The 24,425-nt window shown below is 41.6% G+C and overlaps 1 protein-coding gene across 2 annotated transcripts in view; it reads left to right on the forward strand.

Annotated features, from left to right (window-relative positions):
* The window catches only part of LARP4 (La ribonucleoprotein 4), a 50,434-nt gene that overhangs the window by 12,559 nt on the left and 13,450 nt on the right, over positions 1-24,425 (forward strand). For both annotated transcript variants that reach the window (XM_089774785.1, XM_089774786.1), the window contains exons 3-10: positions 3,208-3,366; positions 6,185-6,260; positions 7,723-7,859; positions 9,572-9,675; positions 12,104-12,214; positions 16,860-16,913; positions 17,687-17,896; positions 18,492-18,595. In XM_089774785.1, the coding sequence (XP_089630911.1) occupies positions 3,252-3,366; positions 6,185-6,260; positions 7,723-7,859; positions 9,572-9,675; positions 12,104-12,214; positions 16,860-16,913; positions 17,687-17,896; positions 18,492-18,595 (911 nt within the window). In that variant the 5' untranslated portion in view covers positions 3,208-3,251. The remainder of the gene's footprint in view (positions 1-3,207; positions 3,367-6,184; positions 6,261-7,722; positions 7,860-9,571; positions 9,676-12,103; positions 12,215-16,859; positions 16,914-17,686; positions 17,897-18,491; positions 18,596-24,425) is intronic.

A 24,425-nucleotide genomic window follows, 5' to 3' on the forward strand; every position in this document is an offset into this window, starting at 1 on the left:
TTTATGATGGGGAATAAGATGGAAAAGCTCTAAGGACACAATGCTCATGTTTAGCATTTAAAGCAGCGGTTACTAACCTTTTCCAGATGGGGACCCGTTTTGACAAGTCAGGAGACTTGGTGACGGAAGGCAATTCAAAAACGGGGGGGAGGAAAGGGGGCAGAGCTACCTGGGGAGACACTTGGTGACCCTTTTGAAACGTAATGGCGACCCATAGGTTGGGAAGCCCTGATTTAAAAGAGAATAGGAAGGTTATGAATGAGTGTTGATATCGGCTGATGTGTGTCAGTCCCTTGTGTGGATGCCAAACCTCAAAGACATCTGCCATCTGTGAGAGCAGGTGGGACAATCCCTGGGAAGGAGGGAGTAAGCTTTGCTGTCATTACATTAGCAACTTCATGTTTTGGTCTGGCATCATGCAGTCTCTGGAATAAACATGTCTCCTTGGTCTAAAATTGTCCATTTGCTGTCAGTTACTTGTAGTTTTCAGTCTGTTGAATGTAGCTGATGAAGTCCTGTAGAGGATGGATGGCCAAAGGTCTCAAACCAATACTTCCAGGTAAGAAGGTGAGATCGCTTCTGCAGAAGAAGGCACATAGTAATGGAACATGAAGCAGTAAAGGAAAGCTCCCCCAATCTTGCTTTGACAGATTACTGGAGACCAAAATATACTTCAGGTATATGCTCAGGGCTCTGTGCTTCTGTTGTCTCTGGAATTGTTCCTGGCAGAGCAATTCCAACATTCTCCAGCTGGCTCTAGCACGGGAGTCTTTCTGGTGCAAAGATTGTCCAAGAAGATAGTGTAGGGTGGATTAACTCTGCATTTGGTTTCATACTATGAATAGGGGAAGAGAAGATGTATTTCAGTCCTTGTAATACTACATGCTCTCACCCGCAGAGCAACCTAAAGCAGGGATATGTGTGGATCCATCCACTTCACCATAGGAAAAAATCCTAGCTCCAAAACAGCCAAAGCTCAGGTGGACATTGGGGAGAAAGTAAAAACATGTGGGGTTTTACCAAACTGGGAAATTGTGCAGGGAATTTCGTAAATAAGAAAAGGCTTGAGAGATTAATTGTAGCAATGTTAAATAAATCAGCTAAGAGTTTTAAAAGTATGTATATTCCCACAACATGTGCATTCATTCTTTAGCTCATTGCAAAAGCCATGTCTGCTTTAATGTTATTAAGTATAATGAAAAGGCTTATTATATCCACATGTTCAGTATGACAGAAACACTAGTGTATTTTTATTTTCCACTGGAAGCAATGTGTAGTTGACTACATTAATTTACACCAATCTTAGGCAAATATTCAACCTTGGGATTATTGTTGCCAAGTAACTCGGATTTGCTGTTCTGTAGTACTGGTGTGTTCTAGGTAGCTGAAGAAATTAAGAAGTAGATGGTGGTTATCTTGCTACCTCAGGATGAAAGCATTAGATTAAGTTCCTTGTGAGATGTTCAGCACTTCCAGCTCCCACAGGCAGAATTCACTCAAATCTAAGTCTATGGCAGAATTGGCCATTTAACTTGAAGTTGAACTTGCAAGATAAAAAGCTCACAGAAGTCAGTGGACTTTGCATTGAGTCACTAAGCTAAAAAGCTTGTCTCACTCACAGGTAGAAGTTCATCCAATAAATGATACTCCTTTAGTCAACTTTTTTCTTTTAGTTATTGGTGTTTTCATGCTTATCTTTTTGAATAGCTAAAATATTTCATACTCTTATATACTGCTTAAAAAAGCTAAAGTGTAAAGCTAAAGCATATTTCTCCTAGGGATGTTAAATTTAGATTAATCAACTAATTACACAGTCAGTGCAAATTCCATCAGCTATTTGATTAGTCCAGGGCTATTCAACCTTGGAAGCCCCAAGGGCCACAATGATACTCTCAGCACATGCTGAGGGCTGCAACTTAAGTGTGGTTGCATATACATGCAAATATATATGCAAATAGGTTCTTTCACACAGTGCCCCTGGCACCTCCTTCCTGGGGGGCTAGAAACGCTGACACCCTGTACCTGTCCATTCCTGCCAGTCCATCCGCTTGCAACTTTCAATGCTTACTCCGCCTGGGAGATGGCTTGCCATTGTGGAGCATGTTCCCAGTGGACGCCATGTTCAAAGGATATCACCCGCAGGTTGCTTATCGAGCCCTATGTAAAACCAAGCCTCACCGCGGGCCGCAAACAAGTGGGCTGGGCTGCATGTTGAGTAGCCCTGGATTAGTTAAGGGCACCTTCGCCTTAGAAATGTAGCCAGAGCCCCATGGGCTCTTGAACATTTCAAAAGTAGAAGCGCTGTGGAGAGCTGGGGGTGAGTGGGGGACTCAAGCAGTACATTTCTTGTACATTTCAAAAGCAGGGAGCACAGGGCCAGTGTGGGACTGCTTGAGTTCCCCTCTTGCCCTGTGCTCCCTGTGTTGCTTCTGCTTTTGAAAAGTACAGGAGTGGGGAGAGAAGCAACTAGTTGAGTCCTTAGTTGACTAGCACATGCTTATCGGATAGTCGACTAGTCGCTTAGATTTCTAATTGCTCCAGATGTGCCTTTTTACTTGCCTCATGCAGTTTCTTCTGTACTTAAGTACATTTTTGCCATTAATGTCCTTTACTGCGAACATGCTTTTGAATAGGTTAAGGAAAGAGTTAAAGTAGAAATGACCTATTTGATTAGAGTGAAACCTTCTGCAAGTAAACTCTTCGGTTCTCTTCGCTGTCCCCCTCCCACTCCCCCGCCCATTGTACCCCAACCACGTTTCAGATATTTAAGTAAAACACCACTCCATTCTGTCCCAAATAGTTTGTGGAATAGATTAATAAATTATCTAATACCTGCATTCTTCTAGTTTGTTTTATAATCCTGCTAAGTTGAAAGTCCTGGGTACTTTTATATAAAACAGATCATATAATAATTTAGCTGTCTCTGTGGCATAAGTGCTGTATGTTTAGGGAGTCAACTTGATGGTTATTGAAAGAAAAAAAACTGTTCCAGATGTTACAAAAGTTTTGGGTTTCCTGCCATGGTTTGACCTGTCCTCCCTTCCCCCCGTTATGAGAGTACAGACAAGGGAAACCAAGAAACTGTCTATATATGTATAAAGAAACTTAAAAACCAGAAGTCTTCTAGTTATAATATATGGTGTTGGTTGTAACAATGTCAGGTAATATATTTTTCAGACGAAAAATAAACGTGTGTTCTCTTTCCAGGTAATGTAGAGATTGGGGAGGATAGCTGTAAGCAGTATGAAGTGATGTATTCTCCAACATGTGATGCTTTAAGAAATGGCACTGGTGTGGAGGAAGCAGCTGCTAATGGAATGGCCCTGGCAACTGAGGATCTTGAGTACCAAATTTATGATATTTCTGGTGAGTAAGCTATAGTAGCATCTTACATTCCGTGTTGTCCTCAACTCATGTAGTCTTCCGGGATGTCTCATTGTTAATATTCATACACCCAAAATGTGATCTGTCTGTCTTTTCTACACTTATTAAAGTTCAAAGCTTAATACAATTGCTTTTGCTGTAAAAGCAAAAATGTTCTCTTGTCTTCACTAGTTATCACTTGTAGCGAGGCTCTGAATAAAGCAGAAGATTGCTTCTCTGTAGAGCTTATAAATGGAATAATTAACATTAACAGCCCTGCGATAAGAACTTAATTTAGAAGAGAAACATGGTTATGTGAGAGGATGAATAGAGCTTCTCAAGTGCTCAACATGTCTCCTACCGGCCCTGTAGCTTTAGAAAATTACTTAAGTTTAGCCAATAGCATTGCAAAAGACTTTTTGCTAGGCAGTACTATTGAAAGGAAGAAGTGTGGTATAGTTGGGACAGAGCCCTTTGCAGTGAGAATTCAGGATGGAGCTGCAGGGCGGGAAGAAGGGAAGCATCAGGTATCTGAGGATCCAGAAGACAATGTTCAATAACTCATCCAATAGCAGTGTTAAGGAACTTTTCTGTGAAGAGTGTTTATTTAAATAAACTTAGCCTTTGCAAAACACAGGACTTGGAGAAAACTTCTCTCTAGAATCGAACCTCATTGTACAGGATAAGAATATTCTATGCACTCCTTGACCCAAATGAATAGGGTATGTCAAAGATCTTGCTTCCTTTGTTGACAGTACTCTCGTAAGACAACTTCTCATGTGACAATGTTTTTGTGTGCACAAACATTTTTCCTGCTATCATCTAGTCAAAAGGAATTGGTTTTTGTGGTGAATGGAGTATAGTGTGTGTGTGTGTGTGTATACACACTAATTTGTGCACCTTTTTGGTGTATGGTAAGATTATAGTCCAAGGAAGCACTTCTGTTGGGAAGCACAAATAAACATGGCTTTACGTGTTTGTTTGGATTTACATTATTGATGCTGGCAGGAATGCTCGCAGCTCTGAGAAAAATGTTAATTACCTGCTGCAATGTATCGGGTGAGCTCATGTTTGGCTATTAAAGGGGGAGGCTTTTCTAATTTTGGTGACATCTGGACTATATTCTGAATCATAGAATCCTAGTGCTGGAAGAGACTTCAGGAGGTCATCGAGTCCAGCCCCCTACCCAAAGCAGGACCCAATCCCAGCTAAATCAACCCAGCCAGGGCTTTGTCAGGCCGAGACTTAAAAATCTCTAGGGACGGAGATTCCAGCATTTCCCTGGGTCACCCATTCCAGTGCTTCACCACCCTCCTAGTGAAATAGTTTTTCCTAATATCCAACCCAGACCTCATTGTAACGCGAAACCATTGCTCCTTGTTCTGCCACCCCTCACTACTGAGAAGAGCCTATCTCCATCCTCATTGGAACCTCCCTTCAAGAAGTTGAAGGCTGCTACCAAATCCCCCCTCACTCTTCTGCAGACTAAATAAGTCCAAATCCCTCAACTTCTCATAGATCACATGCTCCAGCCCCCTAATGATGTTGGTCGCCCTCCACTGGACCCCCTCCAATGCATCCACATCCTTTCTGTAGAGGGGGCCCAGAACTGGACGCAGTACTCCAGATGTGGCCTCACCTGTGCCAAATAAAGGGGAATAATCACTTCTCTAGATCCGCTGGCAATGCTCCTCCATATGCCATTAGCCTTCTTGGCTATAAGGGCACACTGTTTACTCATATCTAGCTTTTCATCCACTGTAATCCCCAGGTTCTTTTCTTTGGAAGTGCTACTTAGCCAGTCAATCCTCAGCCTGTAACAGTGCTTGGGATTCTTCTGTCCCAAGTGCAGGACTCTTCACTTGTCCTTGTTGAACCTCATCAGATTTCTTTTGGCCCAATCTTCTAATTTATCTAGGTTGCTGTGGACCCTATCCCTGCCCTCCAACCTATCTACCTCTTCCCCCTAGCTTAGTGCCCTCTTCTTCAAGATTGAATGAATCTAGTGTTCTGGTCACCAAAACAGCAAAGTTAATGTACGCCTCCCCAGTAACCTGCTGTGGGAAGGCTTGTGTGTTATGGTGTTTGTTAAATGCAACAGGCTCTGATGAGGGGAGAGAGTCTGCTAAAAATATATATAAATAGCCCCACTTTCACCCTGCATTTTCACTAATTGAGTTAAGATTATCAATTGCTCTTATGATGGGGGAGGGGGGGGAAGGTCTTTGTGTAAAACATATTTGGATTTTTCTAGTGAAATCCAGCATGTTCATGTCCCCCTCGTGCTGAAACAACAATGTGTAGAGATTTGTCTGATCCATGTCTTGAAGCCTTTTAACATTTGAGCTACAATCATAGAAATTCAATTGTATATGCACAATTGTTTGAGCAATTAATATATTTTTATGTGCAGGCAGTATTCCTTAACACACAGGATTTAACTAGGGTTCAGTTGTTTATATCACAGTGGTAACTTATATTTATGTACCTTTGTGCACGAAGCTCTAAAAATGTGGTCCTCGGTTTTCAAGTCCTTTTTTGAACATTGGTCTTCAGAGTATTTTAAAATTAAAAGTTGTCCTCTCTTGAAGGCTTCTCTTGTCAGTGGAAGGGGGTCCAGATGGGCAAAAAGACACTGTCAAATTGGTCAAAACAATAAAACAGTTGGAGAGTTGTATTTCTCAGACTTCCATTATTTTCATGTTGTACTGGAGGATATTGATTTTTCTTGCTTTTTGCACAATTAAAATTCACATTTAAATTATGTTCTTGGTTACACATGCTTGGGATCTAGTGGGGAATAATTGAATGCTTCTTTCAGGTGAAAGCAGCTCTGACGTATCTACAGAAGACCTGAAAGAATGTTTGAAGAAACAACTTGAATTCTGCTTCTCACGGTATCATATGAAGAATTAATTCAGCATCTATTATGAATGCTTTGTGAAAGTTGCAACTAAATGACCCCATGTTTTGGTTACATATGTCCTATGCTCTGGGTCTTTCTCCCTTGTGAAAGGGGATTTTAGGCCAGAATATCAGAGGTCAAATACGGATTTCACTTGCTGCTGCGGTAGTTGGCAGTGCCTAAGTAATGTATTTAGCTCCATGGAAAGTGGCATTTTGTTGAGATTTCAGGGCAGCCTCCTTGGGTCAGTTGGATGTGGGGTATGAGTATATATCTGCAGGAGAAGTTTTAGTATGAAAGATGCAGGTACTGCCTTGAAGCCATAGGTTAAAGTTTCAGGTCTTGATTTCCTACTGTTCTTGGCTAACTCAAAGACCAAGATAAATCAAGTGAAACGCTTCTGTGGAGCTGGAAGCTAGGGAAGAATACTATTCTCTCTCTAAAGATGGTTATGGAATTAATGGCTTGGTGGGAGGGTGGTGGTTTCCTTCTTTTAGGATTTAGTCCTTTGAGTAACTGAGGGTCTAAGTGCAAGTGGGTACAACTTTCTGGTCAGCTCCACTAATCAACGTGGTTATGCCGAGTTGGATTCTGGCCCACAGTCTGAAGGAAAAGCAGACTTGGGAAGAAGAGTTTGCATTCTGTGGAAGGCATGTTAACAGAAAACACTGATAGGAATGTACTCAGCTTACAAAGCATGTATAGCCTTCCATGTTCACACAATGTCTACAAGCATTGGTTGTATTGGTCATTTGTAGTGCCTAAAATGAGGTACTTCAGTTCTGCTGCAGTTTGTCTTTTCTCCCTCATTTTGGGAAAGAAGCCAGAAGTGTTGGAGCTGAACCAATTCAGTTGGGCCTGCTAACTCCATATGAACATGCACACTTGCTGCAGCTCCTTTGTGGAAACTACCCAACCACTACTACTTCCAACAGTGTTGGAAGCTAAGGGAGAGGTTGGAGAACAAACACAGTGGCCCAGAAAGACCTGTAAGGGGTGCTATGTGGATGTGCCACAGTAATTCTGTTGGTATTGAATGGGACCTCTGAAACACTGCAAGGGCAAAGAAGCTCTGTAGCCATCTCCTATAGAGCCTCAATCTGCAATGCTATCTTTTTCAGTAAAGATTATTTTTCTGTATTTTGCAAGTTGAGGGGGTAAAGGCAACTTAATAGCATACTGGTAAGTAGCTCCATGTTGTACAGGCAGGATGATATAACAGCAGTTTAGCCTTAGACACTGTTCAACTGCCCTATCACTTTATTTTCATTGCCTTGATTGAGTTTCGTTTGTATTTATTCTCAAGTGTGAAAACTGGTGGAAGCATGTGCAGGTTGATTAGAATGGCAGTTACTTTGTTTTTTGAATCTTAAACGTCTAGTTGTTCTATCACTAAGCTTTTTTTCCCTAAAACTAAGACTTTGCCTAAAACGTGTATTTTTTTTCACTTCTAGTGAGAATCTATCTAAGGATCTTTACTTGATGTCTCAAATGGACAGTGATCAGTTTGTTCCAATATGGACAATTGCCAACATAGAAGGAATTAAGAAGCTGACCACCAATATTGACCTTATTCTTGAAGTATTGAGATGTACGTCACTTGTTATTTAAAACTTTCTTTTAGCTTGGTAGAAGAAATGTTCGCTAAAAGCTCTTATACAAGGAGCTCTGTTTTAAAGAAACGCAGTTGTATTATTGTTTGTGTGGGACTAATCTCAGGCCTATAGCTACTGATTTCATTTGTGGAAAAATTGGGTTGCAATTGATTCTTTTTGAAGGAAACCTAGCTATCCAAAGCAAATCCATATAAGAGTAGTTAGCTCGGTCTCCTATATTTTGTATTAAGTGAACTTCCTCAATTTTGTCTTAAGATACGGCTCTCAGGAGGACTGAGTTTTGTTAACTAAAAGCAAAAACGTTACTCCCAGAACAGCAAGTCTGCCTTCCCCACCTGCTCAGGTGTGAAGACATGCCTATATTTAAGATTTCTCTCACACACAATGTAAACATCTGACTCTTATTGGCCAAAGAAAGAAATGGTATAAAATCCTCTGGAATTCTTTCCTTAAGATTTAAATGGGAAATTCAAGAAGATCAACTCCTGATGCATGTTTGATGCCAACCTCCCACAACTCACAATTAATCTGGGAAGCAAGGAAGTGCTTAGTGTCTTTGAATATTAGAAGTATATGTATATGACCTTTAGTGCATGTGTTTAAAAAAAATTCATGACTCCAGATAATTGAAGAACTCATCACTCAGTTACACAAATAATGTATCTACCCAGGTGCAAGGATAATTAAAAAAAAAAAAAAAAGCTGCATTACTTTTTTTTTCTAGTCACAGTTCATTGTTTTAAGATATAGCTAATTTTGTATGACTTCTGCTGTCAGTATTGAGCATACATCCTGGTATGCCTGTATGTAGTCCAGTACATACTTTTTTCTGCCAGTAGGCCTGTTTACTGTATGAGAAGTAAAAATTTGTTCTTATTGCTGTTAGTTTCTGAACTACATAATATGAGTGGAGACAAGCACCTAGGATAAAAATAAAAGTGCAGTGGCTGTTGGGGAGAAAATACTATTCTTGGTAAAAGCTTAAACTCTTAATTACCAAATACGGTTACAATTTTTTTTCAGAAACCCTTGTGCCTCACCTTTTAAGATTGAGCTCTGTCACAATTGGTTTTGTCTGTAATCTCTACAGGTAACTAAACAAATGTCAGGATCTCTGACAGTCTGTGTAGACAATAAAACAGTCATGTCTCTTCTCACATTCAAAGCTCATTTCAGAGGCAGCTCCATGGGAGCTGATATGCATGGGGAGTTGGCTTGAAAGCCAGCTTCTCGTCTGTACTGGCTCTTGCCTGCCCCTACCCCTCACTGCTTCCTCTCTCTTAGAGGCAGCAGTGCGGGGATTGGGGTAGGAGAGCAGATGGCAGACAGCTCCATAGGATCTGGTGCTTGTGGGAAGCTGGCTTAAAAACTGGTTCCTCATGGGCACCGGCTCCTGCCAACCCTCCTCCCCCCCCCACTCCCCTTGATACAGAGGCAGCAAGGGGGCAGAAGTGTGTGTAGTTTACAGGACTAACCAATAAGCCAAGGGTTATTGGTTAATCGTATAGTTGAGTACACATTGACAGCTATAGTGTGTGGAGTGACTAGTGAAAAATTAAATACTAACTGAAGGAGATCCTTAATGTCTACAATATATCCAAACACACATCTGTTTGAATCTTGCTGCTGTCAGTTGTGTGCATATTGCAGAGAGTTACGCTAATATCCAATTTTATCTTAATTTTAGCTTCCCCTATGGTACAAGTAGATGAGAGAGGGGAGAAAGTAAGACCAAACCATAAACGATGCATTATTATTCTTCGTGAGATCCCTGAAACAACGCCTATAGAGGTAAAAAAAAAAAATCCCATCCTTTGCAGTAAGTATATTGGGACTTGAAAATGTGGCTTTCAAGCTGCAACAGAAAGAGTGATGTGCTTTTTTAAAAAGCTGATGGGCAACTTAAGTTGTGGATAAGATTTAATTCAACTGAGTGGTCTTCTGTAAAACAACTTACAGTTTTTTCTTTCTTGAAGTGATGGGAAACCAAAGGCCATATCTCATTCCATTGATATCAACATAATGAAAAAGGATGACAACACAGTAAAATGCTCTTTGTTCTATAAAACGTTTTATCTTCCACTGAAGACTGTGGAGCCACCTAGGCTTTCTGGAAGGGCGGTTGAATGGGTTTCCTTTTGGATACAAAACTGAAGTCAGTTGAGGGGATAACACAGATTTCAGGCAAAAATTTTCACAGCAAGCACTTTGCATTAAGTCTGAGGGTTATTTTGGCAGATAAAAACATTAATACAAATTTTCCTATTCATTGTGACCCAGTTTGAGTCAAGCTCATGATGATAGAGCATAATAAAATGCCTGTTGATATTTGGCTGACAGAGCTGTTAGTTATTTTTTTTAAAAAGATTTTAGAGCTGTGTAATACGAGACATTTATATAGTGGCACTTAAGATTTTTTGCCTTGTAAATTTCTGAAGTCTGTTGCTCCTCTTAAAAGCTGAAACCCATTTTGACGCCAGCAACTTCTTGCGTAACTGTTGCTCTTGTTGAAGTTAAGAATCTTGCTTCAGAAGGACCTCTGTCAAGGTTAAGAATCTTGCTTCAGAAGGACCTCTGTCAAGGTAACTTGGCTAACTTGAAACCAAGGTGGTTGAGGTAATCTCTTATTTGATCAACTACTGTTGGTGAGAGAGGAGCCACACAAAGCTCATCTTCAGCTCAGGGATAAGTACTCGGAGCATCACAGCTAAATGCAAGATTGAAAAGATGATTTAGTATAAATAGTTAACACACATTCTAAGGGACTATTCAAGGTAAGCTTAGTGAACAAGGAAAATTGCATGCAGTTTGAAGGCAGTAACTCCTAATGCTTCCTTGGTAGCTTAATGCTGGAATCTTTGTTTATCCCATTGTTCCCTCACCAAAAATGCCCACTTTTTGAGAGGTGAAGGAATGTCTTTTTAATCTGAGTAGCTTATGAGTGCAAGACTCATGTCATTCGCTTAAAGAACAGCACAGTGTCATCCGTACCCATATACAGCTGTGGAGGGAACCTGAAAATTTAGGGCATGACTAGGTCCTAGTGTCCTCCCACCCACCTCTTCCTATCCCTTTTCTGTGGCTCTGCTTCCTTCAGAGAGGATCTACTTGAAGTGGGAAAACCCTGTTCTTGTAGCAGAACATAGAACCTGTGAAAGCCATTCACGTGGTAATGAAGCCATTTAACAGGCATTTGCCAACCCCAGGTATATACTGTCAGTTTCTGAATTTAGTATGTTAATCAACAGGACCTTAGTTTTAAAGTTTGCTTTAGAATACTGTTAGTGTATTGCTTAACATTATAAACTCTCTCAACAAATCATTCCCCAGGCTGCTGTTGGGTATAGGGGCACCAGTATAATAGTACTATGTAAGGCCCCATAAATCCTAAAGACTTTCCTGAGCACAGATGTGTTTGTCCACTCAGTAGAAATCTCAAGTAGTTAAACTTTCTCAAGTGATTTTTGGGCATCTCATTTTCATTCGTTTCTTGACAAATGTACTTATATGCATGTCATCTATTGAAGAAAGCTAAATTTTGTTATGCAGCACCTAAAACTGCTGTGCTCTGCCATGTAAGACCTGCTTGCTTCCAGTTGTCTTCCTACCCAGGCTGGCAAGCCTACAGTGCGTTCAGTCCCTGGGAGGGGTGGTATCTCTTACAAGGATGCTTTCTGCTAAAGAATAGTAATAGAGATGTAGCCGTGTTAGTCTAGTCTAGCTGAAACAAAAAACAGGACTATGTAGACTAACAAGATGGTTTATTAGGGGGTGAGCTTCCCACAAAAGCTCATCACCTAATAAACCATCTTGTTAGTCTTTAAAGTGCTACATAGTCCTGTATTTTTGTTTCTGCTAAAGAAGCACAGTTCAGAATTGTGTGAGTGAGGATCTCAGGGTTTGGAAATGAAAATGTTGTTTGGGAGAATATGAATTAGCGCACACACCCACATTCTCCTGTTAAATCTGGAGGAATATATCCACATATTAAAGTTTGAAATGTCTCATTACTAGACTGGTACAGGTCTAGCTGAACAACATAAGTGGTGTGCCCTTGCTTGGAGATTGGACGTATTCGTGGCTACAAGATGAGCTTTCTATATGCAGAAGAGTCATAGAAGGAAAACCTTCCCCGATGGGGAGAGGGTGTTAAATCTTAGAGTTGATTTGCAATGATAGGGCTGGGTCCCCATAACTAACAGGTTTCCTCTTTCTTCAGGAGGTGAAGGCACTGTTTAAAAGTGAAAACTGTCCCAGAGTAATAAGCTGTGAGTTTGCTCACAATAACAACTGGTACATTACATTCCAGTCAGATACTGATGCACAACAGGTAAGACTCCATTTAATTTGAAGCTAATCTCTTTCCTTTAATTGGACTTGATTTGTTACTGAGAGCTGCACACATAGTGCCTGGTAAAATGTGTGTCACGAGGGAGACATAACTGACTTGATTGATGTATGCAGCACCTATTGCCTGGAGAGCTAAAAGTTTATTTACAAAGTTGAATTCATTTTAACTGATAGAGAAATCCATGTGCTTAGTGATGACTGTTGTTGTTGGACTGCATTTCTACGGTTTGCCTCTTCCCATGTTTGCTGCTTCTGTTTGGTCTTTCTTGCTACCCTTGACAACAAAATAATGGCATTTGGTTAATGGAAATCTTGGATACTGGATGTAGAGCTCTATATTTGAAATGCTGGCTTCGTTTAAACTAGGGATGTAAGTGACTGGTCGACTACCCGATAAGCATATGCTTATTCGGTAGTGCAGTAGTGAGTTGACTGGCTGACTGGTCAGAGGGGCAACAAGGAGGGGAGCAGGAGCCAGTGCTGGTGGTGGGGAGCCAGTTCAAAATCCGGTTCGCCCATCACAGTCTTGATGGGGGACAGGGGTACTAGAGGTGCAGAGGGAAACGGCACAAGTGGGGACTGAAGCAGTCTCCCCCCCCTCCCCCCATGCTGGTCCAACTGCTGTGCCTCTCCCTTTGGGATGTAGCAACTCCTGCTCCATATTCAAAGGGAGGCAGAACCCAAGGTGAGTGGGAACTGCTTGAGTACCCGCTCCGCCTCTGCCTTTGAAGTGTATGTAGTAAGAGCCATGGGCAGGTCTTACTACATTTAAGAGGCAGAGGTGCAGTCGGGATGGCGAATGTTCTGTTCCACCCCTTATTGACTGATCGAGTAGTTGATGGCAATTCTATTGTCTGCTCGATTAATTGATTAATCAAAAATTAACATCCCTAGTTCAAACTAGAGCTGGCTAAAAGGGGGAAACAATGTACAGTAAACTTCTGATAATCAGGCACCTTTAGGACCCAGGGGGTGCTGGATTATCCGATATGCCGGACTATCGGAAGGGGGCAGTTGTGGGGGATGCCACCCCAGACCCTTCATAGCCCCCCCCCCCCTTCCGATAGTCGGGCTCTGCCCCAGGCGTCCCCGATTCAGCCGCTGCTGGTCAGTTTGAGCAGCGGCTGAATTGGGATGCCTGCGGCAGAGCAGCTGGGGTGCTGCTGGGTTGGTCCGGTAGCACCACCCCTCGTTGCTGCGAGACCAAGCTGGCAGCACCCCAGCTGCTCTTAGGGACGCCTGGGACAGAGCAGCTGGGGTGCTGCCGGGTCGGTCCCGCAGCGCCGAGGTGTGGTGCTATGGGACCTACCCGAGCTGCTCTGTCCTGGTGTCCCCAATTCAGCTGCTTGTTAGTTTCAGCAGTGGCTGAATCGGGGAAGCCGGGTGCAGAGCAGCTCCAATGGTCCGGCTGACCAAGCACTTCCGGGTTCCCGATGGTGCCGGACCATCAGGAGTGCCGGAGCATTGAATGCCGGACCAATGGAGTTTTACTGTACATGGAACTGCATTAATTCCTGTAGTTTTAAAAATTGTACTGTTGGAACAAATGTCTAGAACTAGGAATGTTAGGCGATTTAAAAGATGGCTCACCACACAAACTGGCTTCTGCCTGCCCCCCTTGCCTTGCTGCCTCTGTTACAGTGGAGAGAGGGTAGAGAGCAGCTTCCCAGGAGTCAGTACGTGCTGGGAGCCAGCTTTTAAGCATGTACCAGGAGTCTGCATGTAACCATGAAGGTTAATCAATGATTGTGTACACAATTACACTTTCACATACCTAGATCCAGCTGGGTCTTTTATAGAAGGCTTAAGAGCAATAGATTCATCAATTTTTTTTTTCGTTTAGAACATCTCCTCTAGTGTACATCCTGCTACAGTCCTAACAACTAAGCCTTGTGGTTTTGTGTTACTGCATAAGAATCTGGAAGCCAAACTTTATAGAAATTGACTGGACAAGAAAATGAAACTGGATTTTTTTTTTATTTTTTTTTAATTGAGCAAGCCAAGAAGTGGGCATCTTAAATAATAATTTCAAACAAGGCAGATGAAGTATCCCTGTAAATAACTTGATGGGCACTGTTTTTTGTGTTTTTCCCTGCCGTAGGGAACAATAGGTGTCTTGCAGTGAAGATAGTCTGACTTGGTACAAAATCTCTCTCTGGTGTGGTTTCTCAATGTCAAATGCAAATACTGACATGCAGTTGCAGGGGCACATTCAAGGCATGCACTTTCTCTTGCTGTTTTAAACTGCTGGCAATGTAACCCTTGCAACAGAGAGGAAATAATTCCTCTTTGATAGAAACATGATATAGTCATTTCTTTGTTAGGATTTAAGAAAGATGGAGGAAAGCAGGATGGCATATGTACTAACACAGTGTTTCTCAACCTTTTTTATAAAGTAACCCCTTTTAAAAAATGAAACAAAAAACAGGACTATGCAGCACTTTAAAGACTAACAAGATGGTTTATTAGGTGATGAGCTTTCGTGGGCCAGACCCACTTCCTCAGATCAAATAGTGGAAGAAAATAGTCACAACCATATATACCAAAGGATACAATTTAAAAAAATGAGCACACATGAAAAGGACAAATCAAATTTCAGAACAGAAGTGGTATATGGCGGGGGGGAGGTAAATGTCTGTGAGCTAATGATATTAGAGGTGATAATTGGGGAAGCTATCTTTGTAATGGGTAAGATAATTAGAGTCTTTATTCAAACTTAAGTGTAAAGTGTCAAATTTTAACATGAACAAAAGTTCAGAGGATTCTCTTTCAAGTGTATTCTTAAAAGGCCTTTGAAGCAGGATGCAGGTAATCACGTTGAGACAATGTCCTTTCTGGTTGAAATGGCAAGAGACTGTTTTTCTTTGTGATCCTGTCTGATTTGTACTGTGGTGTCCAGGAAATGGTGTCAGCAATGGAAAATTAGACACCACTCTCTACAGAAAACCCACTGACTCATACAGTTACCTACACGCTTCCAGCTCCCATCCAGAACACACCATACGATCCATCATCTATAGCCAAGCCCTTCGATACAACCGCATCTGCTCTAATCCCACTGACAGAGACCAGAAACTTCAGGATCTCTACCAAGCATTTATAAATGTCAACTACCCACCCGGAGAAATGAAATAAAGCAAATTTGAAAGAGCCAGATGAATACCTAGAAACCATCTACTTCAAGACGGACCCAGGAAAACCAACAATAACACCACTTGTCATCACCTACAGCTCCCAACTTAAACCTGTCCAACACATTATCAATAAACTACAGCCTATACTGGAACAGGATACTAGACTCCAAGAGGCTCTGGGAGACAGATCCATAGTCTCCTATAGACAACCACCTAACCTCAAGATGATTCTTACCAACAACCACAGGACATACCACACTAATACCAACCCTGGTACCTTCTCTTGCCAGCTTTGTCCACATATTCACTCTGCTGATAACATTATTGGACCTAACCAAGTGAGTTATAAGATGAAGAGCACATATTCCTGCACACCCAGAAATATAATGTATGCCATCATGTGCCGAAAGTGTCCGTCTGCTATGTACATTGGACAAACGTCTCAGACGCTTCGCCAAAGGATCAGTGCTCTCAAAACAGATATTAGACAGGATCCCAAAGAAAAAACAGTTTCTTGCCATTTCAACCAGAAAGGACATAGTCTCAACGACTTGATTACTGCATCCTGCTTCAAAGGCCTTTTAAGAATACACTTGAAAGAGATTCCTCTGAACTGTCATTCATGCTAAAATTTGACATTTTACACTTAAGTTTGAATAAAGACTCTAATTATCTTACCCATTACAAAGATAGCTTCCCTAATTATCACCTCTAATATCATTGGCTCACACATTTACCTCCTTCCCCCATCCCTCTTTTGTTCTGAAATTTGATTTGTCCTTTTCATGTGTTCATTTTTTTTTTTTAATTGTATCCTTTGGTATATATGGTTGTAACAATTTTCTTCCACTATTTGATCTGAGGAAGTGGGTCTGGCCCACGAAAGCGCATCACCTAATAAACCATCTTGTTAGTCTTTAAAATGCTACATAGTCCTGTTTTTTGTTTCAGCTACACCAGACTAACACGGCTACATTTCTATCACTTTTAAAAAAATGCATGGTACCCCCCACGACAGTTTTGACACACACAATTTTTTCTACCATTGCAACACATTTGTTTAAACAAGTTAACCGTAGCCGGGCAGGCGCTGACATTTTTGGGTGTAAAAGATACAAAAATAATAAAACATCGTAAAACTTACAACAAATTCAGTTTTCTCCAAATTTCAGTTGTTGACATTACCCCCTGTACTTCCCTTAAGTACCCCTAAGGGTACTTGTACCACTGTTTCAGAAACTTTGTACTAACATATATTGCAGCTTGGACTGCATGAAGTATTGCAAACTGTTGATGGTCTAAAATAACGATGGCTTTTCCTTTTGATAAAATTATCAAACTTATCATGATATAAGGTAATTTGAATGCAGACCTAGCTATGAAGATTAGTCAGTTTCTAAAGACTGCCTTTGAAGTTCTATCAAAGTGTAGGGGGATGTGTAGTTCTATCAAAGTGATCTTTTAAATTAAATGTGCTTTTTATGTACACAGGCATTTAAATACTTAAGGGAAGAAGTAAAAACCTTTCAGGGCAAGCCAATAATGGTAAGACTCTTTGTTAAATGTGAGTATGGGGAGGTTTTAAAATCGTGTGTGTCTTTCTTTAGCCAGCACAGTAAACTTATTAAATATGTGTTTTATGTTGCAAAACCTCTTCTCTACAGGACACGAGCTTGAGCCAATGTGAGAGTGGTGTGTGTTTGTGCATGAAAAGTTACTGTCTAGCATCTGGTGGTGATTTCCAAGTGCAGTTTCCAATGGAGATGCAGTGCATATATAATATAGTATTTTCAGCTTCCAAATTGGCAATCTTGTTAGTAAAACTCAGCAGAGGGATTAAAGATTTTAAATCTATTAATTTTGTATTGCTTGCTCCTTTAGAATGAGATTTAGACAACATGGCTGTGCAGGGTGAGTGAAGCTTGTCCTATTTGCTGCTGCTTGTACAGTAGCTATCATGTGAAGACTTGAGTTATGTAGTTGTCAGTCTGGAGTCTTTCACAGCACTGAATTTGCTTAATTTCTGAGTTACACTCAGATTATAGGGCAGTTATTTCCACAGAATGTAGCGCAAAGCTCAATGCCTTGAGTGATCCATTGACTTAAGACACCCGCCCTTCATTTTACTACACTATGTTGCAGTGTTGGTTATCCATTTTTACAGTATCTTGTCTCAAAAGGTTTATGCTCATAGTCAGCAGTTAACCTAGTTTTTCCTTATTCTTATTTCTATTATCTAGATAAGAAAAAAAACCCTCTTGTTGTTCCTTGTTCTCTCCTTCAGTGTGGCACACATAACTTGGTTTGGTCTCTTGTAGGCGAGGATAAAAGCCATCAACACATTTTTTGCTAAAAATGGTTACCGGGTCGTGGATTCCAGTGTGTATACTCAGCCAGTTCAAACACAAGCACAGTTTGCCTCACCACTGTTTATGCAGCCTGTATATAGTCCTCAGCAGTACTCTATTTACAGTATTGTGCCTCAGACTTGGTCTCCAAACCCTGCACCTTACTTTGAAACACCACTGGTAAGTAATTGGTGCCATGTTTCATATGATGGGAGGGGTCTTGTTATCGAGATGGATGGGAGTACATTGGGAATAGTGTCCCAAAAATATACTCTTAAAGCTTAGGTAACAAATTGGCCTGTGCTGACCTTTTGCTATCTTGCATTAGACGTGTGTGGTCATCTCTTCCATGTAGTGTTGGTTATTCTCCCTTGGCTTCATTTGGCAACGGTCCTGACCCAATAAGATATGCCCCTAACAGGCACCCTATCCTACTCCGGCTTCAGTTAAATCTCGGCAGCCTCCATTGTAAACTGAGTTTTATCCCAGGGAAAACGGGGGACGTGGGGAATAATTTTCTTGGTGCTCCCTGGACAGAAAAATCATGAAATTGTTGTGGCTTTATAGGCTATGGACCTAGGATAATTGTTTTTGATGGAGTATAATATAACAGTTGTAATAAGTGGAATGTGATGGCACAGGGTTGAGGTGTAAAACATTCTGGATAAAGCAGCAAGTTAAGTTAATGTCAGTAGTGCAAAAAAGGGTCAAACGACTGTAAACAGGTTTTTCTTTTTATCTTGACAGTTTTAATATACTTGTCTCTGCATTGCAGGCTCCCTTTCCTAATGGTGGATTCGTGAATGGCTTTAATTCACCAGGATCGTATAAGACAAATGCTGCTTCCATGAGCATAGGTCGTCCATTCCATAGAAACCGGTAAGAAAAAAATCAGGAAGCTGTCTATGCTTTTAGAAATTGCAGTTTCCATGGTGTCGTCAAGGAAAGCTTATTACCATCACCATTATGTCATGTAGTTGATCTAAATCACTCTTCTCTTTGTTTGCAAAATCTAAGTGGGATTCTTTTTATAAATTGAACATAAAATCCCTGCCAGCGTTCCATGAGGCCATACAGTAACAATAAGGACTCATTTGAAAGCGTCAAAGGTGTTCACATTGAGGCACATGTTTAAGGCTGAAACAAAGATAGCATCCTCTTAGAAGCACCGGTTTCTAACTCATGGTTGCCGTTATTTCCTAATCAGAAACTCTCACAAGACACTCAGCTTCTGTAGTGAGACTAACATCATATGTAAAGCCACTTATCTTATAGGACTTTAGAGATTCAAGCTCTTATTAGATAAAATTGCTGGATGCTCAATTTATTACACTGATTCATTTACGCGTCAGTCTCTTGATAGAATTTTAGAAAGTGAGCTCAAACACTTCTATTTGCAGAGGAGGAAAAGCCTTGTGTGTCATTGGAGCAGTGCGCTATGATTACAAAAGACTATAGTACTCTCGCCTTGTGTGGGTGGAAACTTTTATTTGCAGGCTTCCCTACTGAGTGCAGCAAGCAGACTGATTACCACAGTAATCGCTTTTATGTTTGAGGCTTCACTTGACAACTGCTTGTGCTGTAAACATTTGGTAATGAAGCTAAAGTTCATGGTCATAAATTGACGTGCTCAGCAGAGGATGGACTTTGAAATTGGGCCTTCAAAAAGAGTGAAGTGTTTATTGCTGCATTTGGAACAAACAAGGCAGCTTAATTTATAAAGAAAATTGTTTCTAATGGGGGAGATCCTGCCCCCAGTTGTTCCTGCACAACTGCCATTGAGCAATTTTAAAGTAGTACCTGTTAGTTACAAAAACTTAAATGAGACTCTTTATAGGACTCCTTGTGTTTGTTGACCTAGTCTTTGACAGTTGTTTAGCCCAGCTGGTGTGTACAATAAGGGCAAAAAGCTTCTAGGTGGGCAGTATACCCACTTCCTAATTTACCTGATGAAAATTATCAACATCATTTTTACCATTCAATCTGTGCTCTTACCAGCAGTCTTGACTCAGCCTCCAGTGTAGGCTAGCAGTCAAAGCAACCCTTTCATGTCCTCTTGGGGCAAGACTCCCCGTGATTTTTTGCAGTGAAGATTTATGTATATTTGGCATCAGTACTGTACAATCACATGGAATCATGCAAGTGTGGAACAGGAGTGGACCACAAGAGTCCATCTAATTTAGTCCCTTGAACTCAGTGCAGCACTGCATAATAGCTAAACCACTCCGACATATGTAAGTCTCTTCTGTCCTTAAAAACTTCCAATGAGGGAGATTCCATGTCCTCCCTAGTCTGTCTGTTCCAGTGCTTAGCTACCCTGAAAGTTCAGAAGTTTTCCTGATGTCCAGCCTACACCTCCTGGAAGGGAGGGAGGGACAGCTCAGTGGTTTGAGCATTGGCCTGCTAAACCCAGGGTTGTGAGTTCAGTCGTTGAGGGTGCCATTTAGGGATCTGGGGCAAATCTGTCAGGCATGGTACTTGGTCCTGCTATGAGGACAGGTGACTGGACTCCATGACCTCTCAAGGTCCCTTCCAGTTCCATGAGATAGGTATATCTCCACATATTATAAATTTTATATTATTATTTAAGCACATGGCTTCTTGTCCTGTCCTGTGAGGATAATGAGAAATTTTCCAGCCTCCTCCTTGTAGAAAACTTATGTCCGCTCCCTGAGTCTTTTTTCTCCAGACTAAACAAACTCAGTTTTTTTCAATCTTTCTTCAAAATGTTTTCTCTGACTTAGCAGCTATAAAAGTTAGTTATGTAGCTGTTGAAGAGGAGAGGGATATCTAAAAAAGGCAAGTGGTCTCCTCTTTCCATATAGTTGAAAGACACATCTTCTTATGTAGAACTTCTCATTTTAATCTTCAGAGGTTCCTCAACTTCACCATGGAGCCCCATCTTATAGCTCTTTAGACAGAGCTCTGTCCTGAAGCCCAGCAGAGCATAGTGTAAACTATTCCTCTTATGAAATGAGATGACTTACTGAGTCCAAGGTTGTCCAGAAACGGTACCCAATAATGTTATGGCTTTAGTTAAGAGCTCCATATCTACTGGTGGCAAGAAGCTAACATATGCTTATTCCTAGGTAGCTCCTGCATTATTGTAGGAATTCTATTGTATGGTGCAGTCTCTAGAAGAGAATCTCCTGCCAGAGCAGTGAGAGTTTTAAAGGGTTATGACTTTTAAATGAGTCTCTACTGTAAAATGCCTTTTCAGTAGAGGGAATATAATTTTTGAGCTCCTACCTTTTTTTCCAGGTAGAAGAAAGTTGGAAGTACTTTGATTACATGGTTCATTGGAACCATGTGAAACTTGGTTCCAAACACATGTTTTGTCTAGGATGCGCTGTAGCCTTCACATCATCATGTTAGCTTAATATGAAGCTTTCCTTATGCCATAGCAACTTTAAAGCCTGTTTCTAGGATTTCAATATATTAAAGGAGGATAGCACGAGCCTCTGAGAAACATCCCATCTGCTGGAGTGCTAGCAAGAGAAGTGAGATGCATGCTTAGAGGGTCGGCCCAATGATGATCAAGTATCGCGCTCAGAGAGAACAGGTCTGACATTCAAAAGTCTGGGCATCTGTTACATCACAATCTCCTTGCTCACTTTTCTACTGCTTCCTTCATTTTCTTTCACTTACCTTCTTGCCCTTTTCTCCTTTACTTTTCGTTATTCTGCCCAGACTAAGATTGTGTGGCCTTCTCAATGACCAGTGAGATTATGAGATCTGAGGGCTGAATGACACATCTAGAGTTCCTTTACCTGGAATGGATTCCAAGCTGGTAAACTTACATTACTTAACTCAAATCTGCTTTTCATGACCATTCCTGATCCTAAATCTTATGAGGTGCTCTAGTAAGCTCCCTGCCAATGCACTTATTTCATGTCATCTGGCTACTAGTCTAATTGAAAATGTCTCAAGTAGCAGGGATTCTTCCATTTCCCTTGACTGTTCCTTACTGGGGGAAAAAAACCAGCAAGCAAATGGTCTGGTAGCACTTTATAGACTAACAAAACATGTAGACGGTATTATGAGCTGTCGTGGGCACAGCCCACTTCTTCAGATGACAGTAGTTATCTGGGGATGGACAGTTACTGGGTGTGGAAAGGGTGCTCTGTATATTTGTTTAAATCTGATGGGTTCAAAGAGTTCCTTAAAGTCTCAGCCATCTTTGGTAATTTGGTATATTTTTTAAGTTTGTGTTGCTTTATATGCTTCATCAGCATGGATCCGTAAAATCTGCTGGAATATAGATTACAGGAGAATTCTTTTATTATAATATGGGGTTCCAATCTGGAAAGGGCTAAGATCCACTGATGCATTAGATGTAAGGTTCCCCCCCCCATCTATATTTAACACCACTTAATACAATGTTTTTCTGTTTTGGCAGTAAACAGCTTTCACTTTCTAGGCCGCTTTGTGAATTCTTACAATGTGGCAGTGTTTGGGTTGCAGGGGAATCTTTACGTTTGAAGGTAATGGAATGTAATATTTACACAGGAGCACATATTAGATGATCACAGTGGTTCCTTTCTGGATTTAAATTTATCATTCTGACAAACCAATGTTGAATTATTGAGTTATGAACTTTTCTTTTTATATTTTTGAAATTTTTTTAACAAAAATAAAATCCTTGAGCCTAAATGGATGGTCACTTGAAATCTTATTTTGTTGGTGGAGAAAAGCCACATATTGGGTGGCTGAAGATTATTTAATAAATTGTGTTGGAGGTAAAAAATACTATGCCAGCTCTGTTCCATATCCCTGCTCTTACCCCTACAGTTTCAGGAAACTTTTTTTCCAGAGAGGTGGTTACATGCTGCTTCCTCTTCATAGCTTTTTGTCCTGTAAACTGAGCTTAATTTATCTCCATGTAGGTAATCCCTAGTTTAATATTAAATATTGACTGTTTTGTCTTTAAGGTATGCAAACCAACATTTGTGTAACTTCATTTGGCCTAGTTTGTTGCAATATGGCCACGTGTGCAGCAGTGAAAGGTTCATACTCTGACAAACTCCTAGATTGTTGTCATGGACTGACTTAATCCGCTTCCTTGTGTTGCAGATATTAGGACTGTAAAATGGCATTGGCAAGATAAGATGGGCTTCAGAATAATCAGAAAAATGTGTTTCTCAGCACATCAGCTGCCGTGATTTAAAATGTAGGATGGATGACTGTCCTGGAATACTTCCTGCATTATAGAACCAAAGAGGCACCTTTTTGCACATTAGATCAAACAGTCTATGTAGGAAGTACCCAGAGAAAACAGTGGCCAAATGGTCATTTGTCATTTAAAATGGCATTGGCAATTGTAGTATAGTGTACACGGAAGAATGAGATTATTAATCTGTCTTTCACTTCTGGTTCCATGCTCTACTTTCACAGTTGTGAATTGGATGCTCTTGTATTATCTTGAAATGCTTCATTTGGAATCTGCTGCTTGTATTTTGCAGAGGATAATATGCACAGCTATCATTAGGTAGCCACTGAAGTAACAAATTGGTTACACTTGAATGTGGTGGAATTAGGGCGTCTGTTTTATTCTTGCCCTTGCATAGGCAATTCTCCTTTTCTGTACTTCTTGTTGCTTGAGACCTGTGGTCACCGTTGATTGTGGGGGTATGACCAGTCCATCGCGAGGCATTCCACCTCCCCACCCCACCTACAAGAAGGAGCCCATGCTGATGCTACCTCCTGTGAAAATGGAGGTAGCGCCAGCTTCCTGCGGAGAGGGGGGAAGTCGCACAGCTGCGAACCAGGTTCGGTGTCTGAGGAAGTGCATGGGCTGCTCTTCCCTCTTCCCGTAAAAGCCAGTGTGCTTCCTCGAATGCTGGGTCTGTTGCACTGCTGGGGACTGCCTTCCCTGTGCTTCCTGCTTTCCTGCAGGGAGGGAGGAGTAGGAGTCCCAGGACTGTGCACCAGGACTGTGCACCAGCTCCAACTTCTCAGGAAGCACGCTGGCTGTTGTGGGGAGTGGAGGTGTCTCAGGGCCACATTAGTGAGGCTTAGGGGTTTTTGGAGGGGTTGTTTGTTTGCATCTCACTTGTGTGGCCCCACTGACTTTTCTGTGGGTCAGTGACCCCTGACTCAAAACAGGTTCCCTGTCCCTCTCATAGATAGACAATGCTGAAACATTTTGTGTTTGACACATTTTATTTAAAAATGAAGCCTGGTGGCCAAGCCCCATCTGGCTGCAGCATCATAACACTCTTGCATGCGCGTGCGCACAGATCCCAAACCTGAGCCTATCATGCACAAGAACCCACTGCCCTGAGCCTCTCATCCCCAAACTCGTGCCCTCCGACATCCCCAGTCTTCTGCCACAATACTCCTGCACCATCTACACACTGCAAATCTGTGTCCTAAGCCCATCCTACTCCCAACCTCCCTGCCCTGTACCCCTTACATACCCCAACCCAAACTCCTGCACCTCACATCCACAAGCCTGTGGCTCAGCACCCCAACACTCTCCAGCCTGGAGCCCCCTTCCTGATCCAGCATCCCCTTCTCCACTTCCTCCTGCACCCAAATTCCCTCTCAGAGCTTGCACCTCTCACCTCTTCCCACACTCTCATTCCCACCTTAGAGTCCGCACCTCATGTCTCAGCCCAGTGAGAGTGAGTAAGGGCTAGGGACAGAAACTGATGGAGAGGAGGGGAACAGAGGGTGGGGCCTCATGGAAGGGGTGGGATCTTGGGGA

This window comes from Pelodiscus sinensis, chromosome 31, assembly GCF_052426305.1.
Source record: "Pelodiscus sinensis isolate ZL-2025 chromosome 31, ASM5242630v1, whole genome shotgun sequence".
Classification (NCBI taxonomy): Eukaryota; Metazoa; Chordata; order Testudines; family Trionychidae; genus Pelodiscus; species Pelodiscus sinensis.